The 17,310-nt window shown below is 33.1% G+C and overlaps 3 protein-coding genes across 12 annotated transcripts in view; all 3 read right to left on the bottom strand.

Annotated features, from left to right (window-relative positions):
- Nucleotides 1–6,587: 6,587 nt before the first annotated feature.
- On the bottom strand, nucleotides 6,588–8,365 carry LOC149498001 (UDP-glycosyltransferase 73C25-like). Its single transcript, XM_089717233.1, has one exon. It carries the CDS (start codon nucleotides 8,241–8,243, stop codon nucleotides 6,771–6,773), a length of 1,473 nt encoding a protein of 490 aa, XP_089573359.1. The 5' UTR covers nucleotides 8,244–8,365; the 3' UTR covers nucleotides 6,588–6,770.
- A 1,145-nt stretch (nucleotides 8,366–9,510) lies between these two features.
- On the bottom strand, nucleotides 9,511–11,210 carry LOC105642302 (UDP-glycosyltransferase 73C3). The gene has a single exon (XM_012227104.4). It carries the CDS (start codon nucleotides 11,068–11,070, stop codon nucleotides 9,583–9,585), a length of 1,488 nt encoding a protein of 495 aa, XP_012082494.3. The 5' UTR covers nucleotides 11,071–11,210; the 3' UTR covers nucleotides 9,511–9,582.
- A 2,489-nt stretch (nucleotides 11,211–13,699) lies between these two features.
- Nucleotides 13,700–17,310, bottom strand: part of LOC105642301 (ARM repeat superfamily protein) — a 44,374-nt gene continuing 40,763 nt past the window's right edge. For 6 of the 10 annotated variants that reach the window (XM_089717405.1, XM_089717408.1, XM_089717411.1 and 3 more), the window contains 8 exons: nucleotides 16,857–16,970; nucleotides 16,674–16,748; nucleotides 16,062–16,160; nucleotides 15,264–15,335; nucleotides 15,097–15,182; nucleotides 14,875–14,968; nucleotides 14,412–14,519; nucleotides 13,700–14,328 (listed from right to left, as the gene is read on the bottom strand). In XM_089717405.1, coding sequence (XP_089573531.1) covers nucleotides 14,149–14,328; nucleotides 14,412–14,519; nucleotides 14,875–14,968; nucleotides 15,097–15,182; nucleotides 15,264–15,335; nucleotides 16,062–16,160; nucleotides 16,674–16,748; nucleotides 16,857–16,970 — 828 coding nt within the window. In that variant the 3' untranslated portion in view covers nucleotides 13,700–14,148. Of the gene's footprint in view, nucleotides 14,329–14,411; nucleotides 14,520–14,874; nucleotides 14,969–15,096; nucleotides 15,183–15,263; nucleotides 15,336–16,061; nucleotides 16,161–16,653; nucleotides 16,749–16,856; nucleotides 16,971–17,310 lie in introns of those variants that run through there. The other 4 variants (XM_089717406.1, XM_089717409.1, XM_089717412.1 and 1 more) reach the window with 4 other exon arrangements.

Genomic DNA, 17,310 nt, shown 5'->3' with positions numbered 1-17,310 from the left:
TTATCAGGTGCGCAACAACAAGAAGCCATCCTGTGGTTTTCCACATAATCCATTTCATCAGGTGCACACGGGGGCGCCGATCTCCCATTTTCCCGGCCGACGGTCAAATATCATATAATATTCGGATCCATATCACAGACCGTCCTCACAAACCCACGGTGGTCCACTTCATCCCAATTCCACACAAACAAAGCATAGCATTATCACAACACAATTAATCAAACATTGCAATCAAATGCAGACATATTAATCAATTAAACATCGTAATGCAATGCACAATTAAACATCCAAAATCAATGCAAATAAATAAATAAATAGTATTAACAATAATAAAATAAATAAATAAATATGTAAATAATTAAATGAGTAATAAAGATAATAAATAATCAGAGCACTCTATTTATTATGTACCAAGTTATAGAATTAATCTAAATGAACTTATTTAATCATGTCATTCATTAAAACTAGTCTAGGTTCTATTGAAATTTCTGCAGCACCTCCCCTAAAAATTGGACTATCTACCTGCTCAAATATCACAATATTACTATATATTTATCAAATCAATGCACACAGCCCATCCGCCGGGCAATCCATCAATTTAAAATCCCATCCTCCTTCCAAAATAACAATGTCAACACTCAACCATTAATTTACAACTTACAATAACCTCCAATTATGTTCCAATGATAATACCAATCATTCTTTACTTCATATAATTATAACTAGCTTCTATAGCTAATTGCCAAACATATGAAAGCTTTAATACATATATAATTATAATCGAATAAAACTTGTATCATTAAGTTAATTTCAATTACTTTCATTTGATAGTTTCGTAGTGTCTAACTATTATAGTACTCTTTATCAAACTCTCATTTCTTCATCCTTGCTTAAAGATAACAACCACATATTATACCTTTATTAAATTTTAAATTAGCCACTAAGAACAAATGCTTCAATTAAACTAACATTTAATGGATACATCTATTAAGAAATCCAATTTTACAACTTAAGATATACCAACTAACTAATTCCTAGCAAGAATTAAATCTACTACTATAAAAATTCCATATCAAGCAATAATCTATATAAATGATTGAAAATAACTGCTGCCACTGCCCAAAGTTTCTCAATTCTTATCAAACTTAGTCATTCGAACCTCTACATCCACGACAAGTTATGAAGAGCGCATTTATTCTAACAATATAAACTTGGTTCAAGCAAAAATCCATGATTTCCTCTAACTAGAAGTTGCCAATATATCAAAGAAATCTTAAGTTATTGATAAAATTCATGCATTATATGTTACTTAACCCATTTCCCCTTAAGAACTTAATTTATAACTTCGTTTGCATTATACCACAACAATTATTCAAGCTAAATAGTTAAAATAGCAAGCTGCCATTTCAGGTTTATCAATTCTTTCACCAAAATATGCATTAAACTAAATAACTTATTCACTTGTATAAGGAATTTCAGTTTATAAATCAATTTAAAGAGTAAAATCAAAGCTTCTAATTATTCACACTCAAACAGTAGCAAATTTAGGGATTTATACTCTACCCAACTTGATTCATGCATCAAATTTATACTCTTGTTCAAACAATTCACTAAATGTATCAAAGAAGGTTGAAATCCGACTTACCCAGCTGAAAAACGCACTAAATACTGAAATTTCCCCGTTAAAGTGACCGGAAGCAGCTCCCTTGCTCAAAAACCATTTATATCGATGCTAGCTCGATTGGAAGTGAAGGGAACAATGGCTGAAGGAGTTGCACACCGGCTAAGGGCAATGTCGTCGGAAAAACGAAAGAACAGGGCTGGTTGAGCTACTGTCCCGATGGGAACGCAAAACCGCAGTTCCTTGCGCACTGTGCCAACCGGAACGGGAAGAGAGCGAGGGCTGCTGCAGTGAGGAGGCGACAACGAGGCCGGCGATGGTCTCAGGTGGTCGGAAAAAGAAAAACAAAAAAAAAGAGAGGGGGAGGGCTGTCGCGCGCCTGGCGCTGGCGCAAGGAAGAAGAAGGAAACGAAAAGAAAAAGAAAAGAAAAAGAAAAGAAAGAAAAAAAAAAATCTTGGGGCTTCTAGACCATTCCGGTTCGATTCGAACCGGTTTGGTCTAGTTTAATGATTCGCCTCAATTTTTGCTCGGTTTGCAGTTTTTTTCACTTGGTTTTCAAGCTATTTGTTTGGTTTTCGAAAGATCAATTTGGTTTTAAGGCCCGGTTCGATTTATTTTAATTAGTTAGTTTGGTTCCATAATATTTTCTCCATTCACTCAATATAAATAAAATATGAACAATTATGATATTTGATTTTTAGGATAATTAATTTATATATATTCATAACAGATTAAATTGCTTTCATATTATTTCTTGAAAATTTTTAACAGTTCTCAAATCGAAAATTCTGACAATATATTTGGGCTTGGGCCCAACTCACAACACTTTGGACCCAAATTTAAGATTGTTTGGTGTTTAAAGCCCATATAATCAAAAATCGAAATTTTTGATTTAATAAAAATTTAAAAGTTTTGAAAATAAAAATTCGGAGTATTTCAATAACATATTATATAATAATTTTAAATTTTTTATATATTTCTAGTGATTTTTAATTTTTGTTGTATATCAAACAATAATCAATCAAATTAAATATTTAATAAAAATAAAAATAATATTATATTATATTATTACTATATTTAATATGTATCTTATATAATATAATATAACTCATCAAAATTAAATTATCTTTATCTTTTAACCAATAAAATTAAAATTATTAAAGATATTATATTCTTACCATATTTAATATTATAGCTTATATAGTATATAATATAATACTTCTATTCGTGTTTATATGATAGTGATACCTAAAATTGAAACAAATAAAATAAAAGCACGAATGGTACAACTTACAAGTCATTAAACCAGTAAAAAGGCTGACTAAATCTCTCTCTCAAGCCCAAATCATTAAACTAATACGACTAAAGCCCAGTAAAAGGCCCACATCATTTGATCACGTGGCCTGTGGCCTTGAGCATACGGGATTTAGAAGGCATGGAAATCAATAAAAAAATAAAGAGAAATAAAAGGAATTAACGAATGAATTTTGACTCATTGATATTAGAGTTTTAAGTTATCAAAATCAAATTAAGGAAAGAAAATAAAGATTTACTCGCTTTTGTAATTTCTCTTTGGAGGACTTATTGTTGGGAAAATCGCTATTTTTCCCGCCCTTCGGATCGGCTTCAAGCAGGAACAAATGAGAAAATAAAATAATGACTGAGAAATTAAAGAGAACACGATAATTTAACGTGGAAAACTCCCCAAGTGGAGAAAAACCACGGCCGTTGTCAAACGACAATCAAGAAAAATATTCACTATGCGGTAAATTGTTACAGCCACAATTACAAAATATTTTTCTACCCGACACCCTCAAAACACCCCAAATATTTTATACTCCAAGGGATTCCAAAAGACTCCCTAATATAAAACACAAGTGTTTTGGTGTGATTTTTGGTGTGATTAGAAAGCTAAACATTAGCTTTCTTTTATAACCAAACCTACAACCCTCATAACTCAATCTCACCGATGTGGGATTGAGCAAAAAACATTTTTTTATATTTTTTTTCTTTTGTTTTCAACAACGGCGGCTAACAATCTCCACCTTGAAAATAAAATAAAAAAAAAAACACAATATTGTCTGCTACCGACAATCATAATTCTTATCGTCAAGAATTATCATACTCCACCATAAAAGAGTATCGCCACTTGGAACCACTTTACCGACTCCAAGAATTTTCCATCGCCCATGTCGGATCCTGCTAATAGTTTATGGTGCAACCCTGCTGTTGACTTTTCTAAGAGTTCATTAGCCATCGACATATTTTTTCCACCACACACTTTGCATCAACTGTCAACTAATGCCGTGCGCATTTTCGTGGACCAGCTACCAATAATCTGTCCTCTTTCATGGCATCCTAACGGGTAGCAATCATGCCATGAGGACACACATCTCTCAATTACAGAGAGAACACATCATCTCCTTCACCACAAGAGATCTCATTGGCAGCAACAACGTTAGAGCTTCTAGCCGAATCAGCTCCACCGTTCGGGCAATCCTTCCTCACGTGTCCAGTTTGACCACAAATCCAGCAGACAACCTTCCTCTTTCCGGAGCTTTTATTCTTTTTCTTGGTACCGACAAATAAAGCTGAATCCTCATTGATTTATTTTTCATTTCATTCAGTCTTCTCTCCTCAGTAAGGAGCTTACTAACCACATCCGCATACACCACTTCCTTACTACCATATTTCAGAACAGGTTTCATGTGCTCATATGTCGAAGGAAGTGACAGGATGAGTCGGAGAGCTTTATCTTCATCTTCGGTTCGCACTCCAAGAGTTTCTAATTCAGAGACGATGCCATTAAGAACACTCAAGTGATCTGACAACTTTGTACCTTCCGCCATTTTCAACGTATGAAATTGCTCCTTCAAATATAACCTGTTGGATATATTTTTGCCCTAGTACAATTCTTCCAGTTTCTCCCACAACTCCTTTGTCGTGGACAATCCAAGCACATTAGCAAGAACATTTTTTGCTAGACACATGCGAATTTGACTTGCCGCTTTGATATCCAGCTCCTCCCATTCTTCATCGCTAATCTTGGATTTTTCTGAGTCTCCACTGCTACTGTCTTTTCCTGAATTCTTTCCACTGACTGGTTTACCCTTCAAAACCTTATGCAGTCCAGACTGAATCAACACGTCTTTGACTTGCACTTGCCACAGTGCAAAATTCATTCTCCCGTCAAATTTCTCAATCTCACATCTCATAGCCGACCAATAATTAGTGAAGTAAACCGATTCGGCAATACCCAGGAAAGATCACAATGATCTCCTAGACAATATTACCATTCCACGTAAAATCTCAGTTGGACGGAGGGGTCACAAGTGGTCCCACTTAAAATCCGGCCTTCTAGACAGAAGTTACGTGCACGGTATATTATCAGAATAGAATAACTTCAATAATTATCGTCAGGACATTCACCACTGATACTCAAGCACACCAAAGCAAAGCTCCACCCGCTTCAAGACTTCCAAAACTCCACCTGCTTTTAAAATAAAATAATTTCTAACAACAATATTTTGTGGAAGATCAGACTAAGCCGCAACCACAGAGCATACTTATAATTACAAGAAATTATTTTAACACTAAAAGCTCCGCCTAACAACTAGGCTCTGATACCACTTGTTGGGAAAATCGCTATTTTTCCCGCCCTTCGGATCGGCTTCAAGCAGGAACAAATGAGAAAATAAAATAATGACTGAGAAATTAAAGAGAACACGATAATTTAACGTGGAAAACTCCCCAAGTGGAGAAAAACCACGGCCGTTGTCAAACGACAATCAAGAAAAATATTCACTATGCGGTAAATTGTTACAGCCACAATTACAAAATATTTTTCTACCCGACACCCTCAAAACACCCCAAATATTTTATACTCCAAGGGATTCCAAAAGACTCCCTAATATAAAACACAAGTGTTTTGGTGTGATTTTTGGTGTGATTAGAAAGCTAAACATTAGCTTTCTTTTATAACCAAACCTACAACCCTCATAACTCAATCTCACCGATGTGGGATTGAGCAAAAAACATTTTTTTATATTTTTTTTCTTTTGTTTTCAACAACGGCGGCTAACACTTATTATACAAATTAAACCAGTCTTCATCGTTTATAAATTGAACCACACCATAAAAAATAATTTGAGATGTTTAATATAAATTAAATTAACCAAAATTTTGAATGCAATTTGATTTAGTCGATAATTTTTTGACGTTAAAATTATTATATTAAATTATCTTTTAATTTTTATATTTTAAAATCAAATCAAACCATCAATATTTTAAAATTATAATCTTAAATCAATTTAAATCGATATAAACGATTTAAGACAAATCGGCTGATAACACTCTAAATGTTTTATAGTTTTTTTTTTATTACGACACGTAACATTAGTGTATACCCATTCAACACGAAAGTCCTCCCATATATAGAGAACTACAGTAATCGAACAAAAGACATTAACGACATAAGACAAGTAGAAGAGAACAAGTTGTAGTTATCGGAAAAAAGAAAGTTTTCGGTCTTCTGCTAAACAACAAATTTAATGGAGAACGTATTGCAGTTGAAAGTAAAAGGCAAGTGGGTCTTATTAGATAGCTTAGGCATACTATGAGAATACGATTGCCATAGATTTGTTAATGGGTTTAGATGAAATTTGTGTGGTGAGTATAATATAATATAGAATGGCTAACAATTCTTTTCTTGGTAGAAAAAGAAGGCAAAAGCCTCAGATATAAAGCCTAGAATATACTACACCCGTAGTGTCAAGAGAAATTCAATCCGACAAATCAGAATGGCAAACTGAAAGTACATGAAATTCCAATAGAAAATTAATCGCAGAACTAGCTAGTCGGTCTGTACACATATTCACTTCTCTCTACAAATACGATAACAAAATCCTTAAAAACATGCTTGATAATCTCCACTAGTGCTATAATCCAACATGAAAGTTTGTAAGCGAAAAGGAATCATCTTTATAGTTTATTTGTATACACCATATTTGGATAATCCATATAGATCACTAATTAAGTATTACATAAACATGCACAATGTATTTAAGTTGCTAAAGAAATTTCTAACAATCCCAAGACCAAATACCAATGTAAAATAATTATAATATCACACAATTATACATATACTGCCTACTCAGAATTTATTTTTTGCCTTATATCTTCTATTAATAATTTCATGTTGAGATAAGAAGATCCATTTTCCTCCATTGCTTTCTTTGCCATAATACTCAATTCTTTAGCTTTTTTTCTTCTCTCTTCGCTTTCCTCTCCTCCATCCATCAATCTATCAATTGCCCTTTTAACTTCTTCTCTTTTCACTAAAACCCTAACCTTATCTTCCTCTCCCCATGTCAATGTAAACTCAGCTCCAACTTTTACACCAATGTTTAGCACATCCACAACAAGCCTCTCATTGCAGAATTGGTCAGCAAAAAGCGGCCATGTGACCATTGGCTTGCCCGCAGTTATCCCCTCTAGTGTTGAATTCCAACCGCAGTGAGTTAAAAATCCTCCGATTGCCGGATTTGACAATATAGCTACTTGTGGCGCCCAACCGCGAATTAAAAGGCCTCTCCCTTTAATTCTTTCTTCAAAACCATCTTCTTCAATCCATTTTTCTAATTCTTTTGATGTTTCTCCTCGTCTTATAACCCAAATAAATGGTCTATTTGAAGCTTCTAACCCTAAACCAAGCTCTATTAGTTGCAAAGGTACTAAATTACAAAGACTACCAAAACAAACATATAAAACAGAATCTTGCTTTTGTAAATCAAGCCAATTTAAACATTCTTGTTCATCAATTGAGGCCTTATCTCCTCTCTGAACCTTATCTAACTTATCTTTATTATAAAGTGAAACTGGACCAATACACCAAACCTTATTATTTCCTCTTGCTTTCTTGAATTCTTGAACATATGTTGGCTCTAATTCTTCAAAAGAATTAACAATAATACCGTAAGTAACCATTTCAGCAACTCCTATTTGCTCAGTAAACCTACCCATATTGCTATGCATTGATTGTGGAAGCTGGTTTTTGGTTAGTTCTATACGATGAGGCAATCCAGGCAGAACGAAATACTCGTATTCAGATTTTACATTTTCAAGAATCTTGGGAGAGCTGTATATGCAGTGCATACACATCATACAAAAGCATGAAAACCCATTGAAAGCAATTCTTGGAATTCCAAGATTACTCGCAATCTGACTTGTGTAGGGCAAACACATATCAGAGATTATGCATTTAGGGTTTGGCTTTAATTCTTGAAGCAATCTCTCTACAGATTCTTGAAATTGGTTGGTTGCAAGAAAGAATTCGTTGCCTATACTCAAAGAAGGAAGCATGTCAAGATTTTCACAATCATTTGGCAATCTCGATTCTTGGCTAATTGGAAACTGAAGTTCAAGAAATTGAATTTTGAGTCCAGATTGTATAGCTCGAGAAATGGTTGGTTTAAAACGCTTGGCATTAAGAGGTGTAGTCACTATTGTAACAATCACTCCATGGTTTGCTAACAATCTAGCTATGTCTAGCATTGGGATCATATGGCCTTGAGCCATGAAAGGGAACAAGATAAAGTGGAGTTGATGGGGCTCAGAACCCATATTGTATGATGACCTAATATGAATAATTTGTGCTCGTTCTCTTATGTTGTCTATATTTATAGAGAAAGAGATAGAGGAAAAAAAAAAGTTTGAGAAGCCATAAATAATCGTTCATTTCTCTTTTTTTCATAGTGAGAATTTTTTATTTGTGATAAAAGTTATCATAGCGAGACATTTGACAATAATAGATTACAAATTAATTAATGAAGATTACATTGTTTTTCAAGAAATTGAATCACTTAATAAATAATTACGACGTGAAAATTTATTCGACACAAAATCAATTTTTTCATAACATAATATAATTTTATTTAACACATTTGTTGACTTTCCTCAAATTTACTTTTGCCAATAAATTATTGGTGTGGAAAAATTACAAATAACATAAAATGGAGTTTTAATATGAAGCAATTAAATTTCATTGAATAAATACACAAAATATCATAAATTTATTGGTGTAATCATAGTGATTCAAGAGAAATTAATAGAATCCATTTTTAGTAATTTAAAATCTAAAAAAAATTTCCATATAAACAATATTTCAATAATTAAAACTTAAGATTTTAATTAGCAAATCCCGTATCCTAAATAGAATAAAAGAGATTTATGAAAAGATCAAAAGTTTATATAATTCATTTCAATTCTAAATCAAAAGACAAGAGAACGCGGACAATGTGTAGCTGTTTTGGACTTGTTGAAGTTGTCTATATGTATTGCGTCCCCTTCTTTGTATTCTGCAGATGCCAATTGCCAAACGCATAAAGGCAGCACTTAGATTTGGCGGATGGCAAGATTTATGTCAAAACTAAAATTTTTTCAGTTTTTAACTTTTTGTTATTATTTTTAGCTAATTCTTGTTTTCTTGTTAGTAAATAGCTTTCTTCTTTAATCTTTCTTTTTCGTGATAGGGAGAATCATTTTGGCTTCTCCAATTAATTGTAGGAAAGGGAACTGTTTTTATATGTTCGTAAATGGAAAGGAAAAGTTTCCCTCTTATATCATACATTTGATAGATTAAAAACGTATTATTTATTATACATGAATGAGCATAGCTGGGCCTGGGCTTTCCGTTTGGACAGATAGACGTATACACTTCAGCTTTCTCTCGAATCAATAACTTAAGTAAAGACCCAATTGCTGCCCTACAGGCCCAATTTAATAGACAAGATATGTATTTCAAATTATAATTTCTGTTATCAATAACTATAAAATAAATAACTTTAAGTTATTTTCATTTTTTTTTTTTTTTTTGTTCAAAGAGGCATGATGATTCATATATGATTAACAAGATTATGTAAAGCAATACAAGACTTAATTAAACCAAGAAAATATATATAAATCAGTAATCAAGCAGCTCTGTGGATTCAACTCTAGAAGAAACATATTGGATTAACATTTCCATGTTATGATAAGAAGATCCACCTTCTTCAATTGCTCTTTCAGCCATACAACTGAACTCTTTAGCCCTTTTTCTTCTTTCCTCTCCTTCTTCACCTTCATCCATTACCATCTCAATAGCCTTCTTTACCTGTTCTCTTTTCATTAACAACCCAACCTCATCTTCTAATCCCCATGCAACAGCAGCCTCAACTCCTACACTAACTCCAATTCTCAAAACTTCCACAACCAACTTTTCATTCAAGAATTGTTCGGCGAATAACGGGCAAGCCACTATTGGCACGCCGGCGGTGACACCTTCGAGAGTTGAGTTCCAACCACAATGAGTCAAAAACCCTCCTATTGATTTATGAGACAATATTAAAACTTGAGGAGACCAACCTCTGATTATAAGTCCTTTTTCTTTATTCCTTTCTTCAAAACATTCATCAACGATCCATTTGTTTATCCCTTCAGATTTTTCACTTTCTCTTATAACCCAAATGAATGGTTGGTTTGATGCTTCTAAGCCTAACCCTAGTTCTACTAATTGCAAACTTGTTAGCCCGCAAATGCTACCAAGACATGCGTAGATTACCGATTCAGGTTCCTGCATATCAAGCCATTTTAACAAATGGGTTTCATCTATTGAAGCTTTTTTACCTCTTTCTGCTCTGTCTAGGTTTAGCTTATTAGAAGCTGAAACTGGACCAACACACCAAACATTATTGCCTTTAACTTTGATATATTCTGTAACATATTCTTTCTCTAATTCTTCAAATGTATTAACAACAATCCCATCTGGTATAGTTTCAGCAGCTCGAAGACTGTCTCGGACATCGCTCAAGTCTTTCGAGTCTGGACTTAGGCTTTCGGGTAGCTTGGCTTGGCTCAACTCGATTCGATGAGGCAAGTCAGGGACTATAAAAGTCTCAAACTTGGAAAGATTTTCATGTACTCTAGATGTTTCAAGTTTATTTGAGCATGAAAAGGAAAAACACCCCATTGCATCGAAAAAGATTCTCGGAATCTTGAATTTCCGAGCAGTTTCCACCGTCCAAGGAAGATTCTTGCCTGAGATTATGCAACTTGGACGAGGTTTTAAAGTGTGGAAGACTCGTTCGAATTGTTGTTGCAGCATACTTGCAGCAATAAAGAAGTTTCTGATCAAGCTTCTAGAGGGAAGCTTGTCCATGTTTTCACATCCGGCCGGTAAGCCGGACTCTGTTGCCGGAAATTGGAGTTGGAGAAGTTGGATTTTAAGGCCGGATTGAACGGAAAGTTGAATTGTTGAAGTGAAATTGATGGCATTTTGAGGTGTAGTTACAATAGTTACAACAATTCCATGGATTGCTAAAAGCTTGGCCATGTCTATCATAGGTATTTGATGGCCAGGAGACATCAAGGGTATCAAAACAAAATGGAGCTGATTATTGAGCTGTGAAGCCATGGTAATTGGGTAATTGACTAAGGAAGAATATATATAAATGGTGAGAGAATGAGAGAAGAAGATCAATTAATTCTTTTGAAAACAATGTAAATATTCTTATATATATATATTCAAGGCATTTCTTATCTAGTATAATTTTCAAGCATGCATGCTCTATATAAGACCACATTTTATAGAAGATTGTGAGGAGTGGGAGATTTCGAATTCGAGTTTTCTCCACTACAGATTGTTCAAAAGGAAATATATCCACAACCTCAAAAATCTTGGTGCTTCGATCGATAAATAAGTAGTTATTAACTCAGTCTAGTAAGAACAGAGTCATTCTAAAGAGACTTTATTCTATTTTAGAAATAGATAAATGTGAATCTACTTTTTCGTGAGATTAAAAATCCCGTTACACATTATCTAAGCAATATATAATAGAAATACATAGCTAATTAACTCCTCTCAAGAAAAAAAAAAAGAGAACTATTTCATCACTTTAACAAATCACTGCAAGGGTATAATTTTATTAAAAAAATCCATTAGAATCATATTTCTCAAATGGATCTTCATAATAATTCATCTTTAAGATATAAATCACCATCTCCTACGTGAATCTAATATTATTGTAAATCATAGAAAATGACGAAAATATAAAATAAAATATTTAATCTCTCACATTCTTGTTTTATTTTTCTTTATTTTTTTAGTACAACCATTCGAATCAATTGTGAATCTGGTACCATGTAATTGTAGAAATTAGAGTTATCAAATTCACGAAATTATAGAATAAATGATTTCCACCCTAGCCAAAAATATTTATCCTGTAAAATAATAAAATCTTTCAATTTTTATCTATTAAAATAGTGAAATTCAAGTTGGGACGTTGATGAGTGTTAGCAAGGTACCCAAAATTCACACAAATTAAAAAAATTTTGACAATGCAGTCATATGCTTTTTTTTTTTTTCTCCGGTATTCAAAATCTATTAGCCTGATTAATCCAAATTCGCGACAGACAGACCCAAAAAAGGAGCAAAGCACTCACTTTAAGTGTTTTAAGAAATCTTTAGTTAAAAGAGAATGAATTCTTATCATTTCATCTCATATCACTCCCCTAAAGTAATAAAGAAAAATTTTTTTTATATCCAACATGCAATAAAAATATCAATTCAGGTTGATATTATTAAAGGCCATAATGATTAATATATCATAGTAGGCAACAAGGTGCAGGGAATTAAATGGAGACTTAAATTCGTATACAAAGGAGGATGCATGCTAGCTGTTGGTAGGGTCCTAAAAACCACCCATGTTCTATGTTTTTTTTTTCTCTTAAGTTAATGAAAGCTTTCTTTTCTTTGTTTTCTAAGAACAGTTAATGAAAGCTTTTCATTGTCAACTTTGAGGTCTGCTTCCAATCCAATATTGTAATACTCCTAAATATAAATATTTAAGGTTTTACACAATAATTAAGAAAATAATTAATTTTTATTTATTAATTTAATTTTTTTTTTTTCACGGTGCTAATATTGTCTAGTAGGACATGATGTCCTTATATGTCAAATAGTCGACGACTGTTTAAAAAAGTACCACCATCCTTGTTAGAGGACAAAACTTTGGTTATGATGTTTCATATCGAAACTTGAGTTAAGAATTGTCTGTATTCAGTTCATGGATACACTAATTTGTCCTTGTACATCGAATTGAAAGACAATAATATTTGGTGCATGAAAAGAAAGGAAACAAATGGACCAAAACCACTGACTCTCCTTTTTTTTTTTTTTTTTTTTTTTTTTCCATTTTTCAATAATTACTTTAGAGACTTAACTATAGTTTAAACTCAGTAACCTCACCGTCCCATCATCACTCATGCTTTGTTTGGATAGGGAGAGGATGTAAAATGAGAGAATGTAAAGTGAAAGAGTAAAATAGTACTATTCATTTTACCTTCTAATTTTACCCTCTTTGTTTGGTTTGGAGGAAAAATAAGAGAGTGGAAGTAAAATAAATTTATTTTGCTTACTTGCACTTTTATTGTTTTATTTTCCTCCCATTTTGGAGAGTAAATTGGAGAAAGTAAAATAAAGAATAAATTACAGCCACCCACGATTTTACCTCCTTCCCAAACAAGGTGTTTTGCAAAGCCAAGAAATTTTCACTTGTTATTTTACACCCTTCCTTATTTTACACCCAACCAAACAAGGGATAAATCATAACTAATCAAATATTATGGTGTAATATTCAATTTATATTTGATTACATTATATTTTGTTTTGAAGGAGTAATTTTACAAAGGAAAAATAACTATGAAAAATACATAAGAAAATTTTTCCATATTTGGAAAAAAAGGCGAAAATAATGAAATAAATTTTAACTCATGCAGATCTTGAATGTCTCTAATTCAGTGAGAAATCAACCAAGGAAAGTGAGAATTTCATTATTTTATGAAATTATCCAAATACCATCATATTTTCAATAATTGTGAATTTTCAAAGTTCTTATATTTGTCAATCACAACCCACAAAGTTAAAAATGTTGAAGAGGAAATAGAACCCATGATGGATGCCCCACCTTAAGCCATCCAAACTAAGGATCATCGGCGCAAAAGAAGCATCTGACTCCGTAATATAACACTAACAATAAGCCAAATAGAGAATGTTCTGAAAACTTCAATTCCAATTGAATATAACTACATTCAACTTCGGATTACATTTATTAATTTTCTATTGAAACAAATCGAGCTGAATGACACAAATTTTACAGTATGGTACAAGCTATACAACCTGAAAAGGGTTAAAGACGCATGCTTCCAATGTTGCAACAACCAGCTTTACATCAAACAAATGAATCGATTACATTTACCAAAAGCTGTACATCTTAAAATGCTATTTAACTTTAACTTCAATATCCATCTAGTAATCACAAACTAGCTTCATCGTGCGTGTCATCAATCAAGACAAACCACTTATCTTCTGCATGGCTTTTGCTTTTGAACTCGGATTGTGATCATTAGCAGAATAATAACGACATGCTATACAAATGAACATAATGGTAATCAGCACCGTCATTTTATCTGATCCTGATATTTCTTAGAATCTCTACTTCTTATCAGAATCATGGGTCCTCCGAGATGATTCAACTCGATCACGATCGAGACGAGCTGTTCTCCATGAAAGAGAATTAGTTGATCTAAGCAACAGGCCAAGGGCTGAAGAACACGTTGCCCTAACAACTGCATCTGCTGACTGATTCATCTTCCCCACCAACATTCCAAACACCTAAATAAAGACAAACAGATCTGTCAATATGTTTCCTTTAGCCAAGCCAAGACACGAGAATGATGAAGATTTTTGAGATGAACCTGTGCATAGTAAAGAGCTAAAATACGCGGATCATCTGAAAGTGATAGTATGCTGCTTGCCAAGTAAATAGCATTGGCCTGTATTATTGGCCAAGGTGCATCTATAGCCTGCCACATCAAGAAAGTAAGCAACCATGATTCAGAACTCATGCTTATTGCACTTTTAATAAATGAAAGGCACAAATAAGACGATCCACAAAAATATGTCACAATCATGAATTATATCCATATAAACCCATTGATGGCAAAATTTGAATATGGAAAGAAGGAAAACATGATACTTTAGTTCATGACCTCCAAAAGTCGTTAGAAAAAAAAAAAAAGGCCCAAGAAACTGACAGAACATACAGGAGTATAAAGCAGGAATGGCAAAGGATTAAATACTTTAGTTCATTAACAATATAGTTGGTAAGCATAATATTCAAAATCGATAGAAAAAGAGAGTTTTCAGAAAAGCACAAACCTGAATTGTTGATGCCATGTAAGAATCAACTCTAGAAGGAAGATATTGGGTGAGCAGCCGTGTGAAGTCTCTTAGAAAGCCCTCATAGTCACTTCTAAAGGGCAAAAAAAAAAATTAAAATAAAAATAAATAAATAAATAAAAGAAGAGTTAATCATAAAGCACAAAATCACTTTATGCTACTTTCAGAAACTTGAGCATTTTAAAGATCATTCATGCATACCGATGATCAGAATTGCAACAATGTGAGTTGGACAAGGAAGCCAATCCTTCAATCTTCATCAAGGGGGCAATATGTTTGAGAGTATTCTAGTTGTTAAACATTAAATAGGTCAAGAGGTTCCAAGGCTTTATGCAGAGAAGAAAACCCATTGGATAGTAATTACTTACTCGGCAAGCATGTCGAACACTAATATCATCATCATGAAGGTGCAAAACCAAGCGAGGAGTGGCAGCATGTATCTGTGAAAAGTGATTCACACAATATATACGAAATGCTGAGGCAATGAGAGAGTGAGATAAAAAAAAAAAAACACAGTTTACCTCCACTTGAAGAAATAAGGTTAAAAAAGATGTAAAAAAAAAAAAAAAAAAAGGAAGAGCAAGAAGCTCAGGCTTGATTTTTTAATTAGGGGCACCACCAACAAAAAAAATAAAGACACACTGATATATATAATGGTAATATTGCTGTATGTAAAATTGCTTTCCTTTTGCTTATAATAAGTTGACTGTATAAAATCTGACAAGAATATTTTATTGCTTCTCATTTTAGCTCAATTACTAAAGACTAAAATCTGCCGAACGTCAAGCAATTGACAGGCAGTGGCTGATCCAGAAAATTTTTTTTAGGGGGTCAACGTAAGTATTAAATTAGATAAATCTGGTCAATTCAACCCAGAAACACACATAAATATATAAGAATTTTAAAAAGAAGAGAGGGTCAGTTGACCCCCCATTTTCTATTGTGGATCTGCCACTGATAACAGGAAAGAAGAAAATTAAAGCTATAATTGAAATGAATCAAGAATGACTTGGCAGTTTCTTAATAAATATCAGGTATCAACAATAACGAAGAAATGATGTTACTCTAAAGTCATAACATACCGCTATCGATTTCTAAACTCAATATTGTTGAAACAAGGGATCTTATAGAGCAAATAATTCTATATGGTCAAGTCAGTGAGGAACCTGTTCAAGAAATATTTCCCGCTGTGCACCAACTCCGTAGCTGCTTAGTGCCCCAAATGCAGCAAAGGCAGTGGCTCGTATCTTTGTGTTCATGCATATCTGTTGCAAGAAAAAGAAAGTGACTCTAAAATCAGCTGATTTTAAGAAGTACCGCCCATGTAAGATGCAGCATAATAATTACAACAAAACCACCATGGAAATGCATCGAAAGGCAATTTAAATAGTAGCCATTATGCAACACAACAGCAGTAGCCTCTTTGCTCACTTCCGGCTTCCTTTTTAGAATTCCAAGCACCCAAAATAAACACTTGCATGCAGTTCATATGTCATGCCATATTTCAGTTTTTCCTTTCTTCTTATTTTTTATCAGAAAGTACTTTATTGAGAAACACAGACATAACTATAATTTAGAGGGCAAAGGACCCTCCTGTATTTTGCTTTTCTGATACTAGAAGTTGTTATCTTATTGATAATGTCCACATGACATACTTTCATTCAACTGCAAGCATTTAGGAGCATGAGATTAAATCAATTTTCAATATAACAACACAATGGTTAACAGGTTAAGCAACAAATAAATCAAATGGAAAACCTGCCAAAAGCTTTACGCACTTGAAGGTTTCGGAGACGGACAGAAAGATTAAGCAAAATGGGCTCTACTGCATCGTTGGGTGATGATTCAAGCACCTACACGGTGATGGGACGAAGTCAAAGAAATCAAAGTGAGAAAACCAACTGAACCCAGTATTTGTAATACAGGAAAATAGACAAGTAGAGAGATGATGAACAAATCACCGTCAGTAAGCATGAAACAGCAGTCAATTGGACAGATTCATCTGAATCATCGAGCAATGCTACTATTACACCTAGAGTTTGAGGTGTGTATTGATAAATATGAATAGATGGTATCTGTCAAGTCCAAAATAAAAATATCAAAAAAATATGATTAGAAAGTCTGCTGAAGTAAGCAACAGCCATGTTAGCTCTTTCAAGTAAAAAAAACAATGAAAAATATTATTACTTTTTTTTTTTTTTTGTTCAAATGTTTAAATAATTATGAAAGCTTAAATATAAACCATTATAATCTTATACAACCCATCAAAAAAATAAAATAAAATAAAGTATAACTTTGTCCGACATCAATAATTTAATTTTTAATTAACCATATTAAACAACTAATTTAACAAGTAAAAAGAAATTACAAAATAAACTATTAAGTTAAAATAGAAATCAAAAACAGATTAAATAC

The sequence above is a fragment of the Jatropha curcas genome, chromosome 2 (assembly GCF_041381405.1).
Source record: "Jatropha curcas cultivar XTBG-Jc1 chromosome 2, XTBG_Jcur_1.0, whole genome shotgun sequence".
Lineage (NCBI taxonomy): Eukaryota > Viridiplantae > Streptophyta > Magnoliopsida > Malpighiales > Euphorbiaceae > Jatropha > Jatropha curcas.
The sequence above is the reverse complement of the archived record's forward strand: the minus strand, read 5'-3'. Positions and strand labels throughout refer to the sequence as shown.

Excerpts from the sequence above, each read along its gene's own strand:
- LOC105642302 (XM_012227104.4), bottom strand. The coding sequence starts at position 11,070 with ATGGCTTCACAGCTCAATAATCAGCTCCATTTTGTTTTGATACCCTTG.
- LOC149498001 (XM_089717233.1), bottom strand. The coding sequence starts at position 8,243 with ATGGGTTCTGAGCCCCATCAACTCCACTTTATCTTGTTCCCTTTCATG.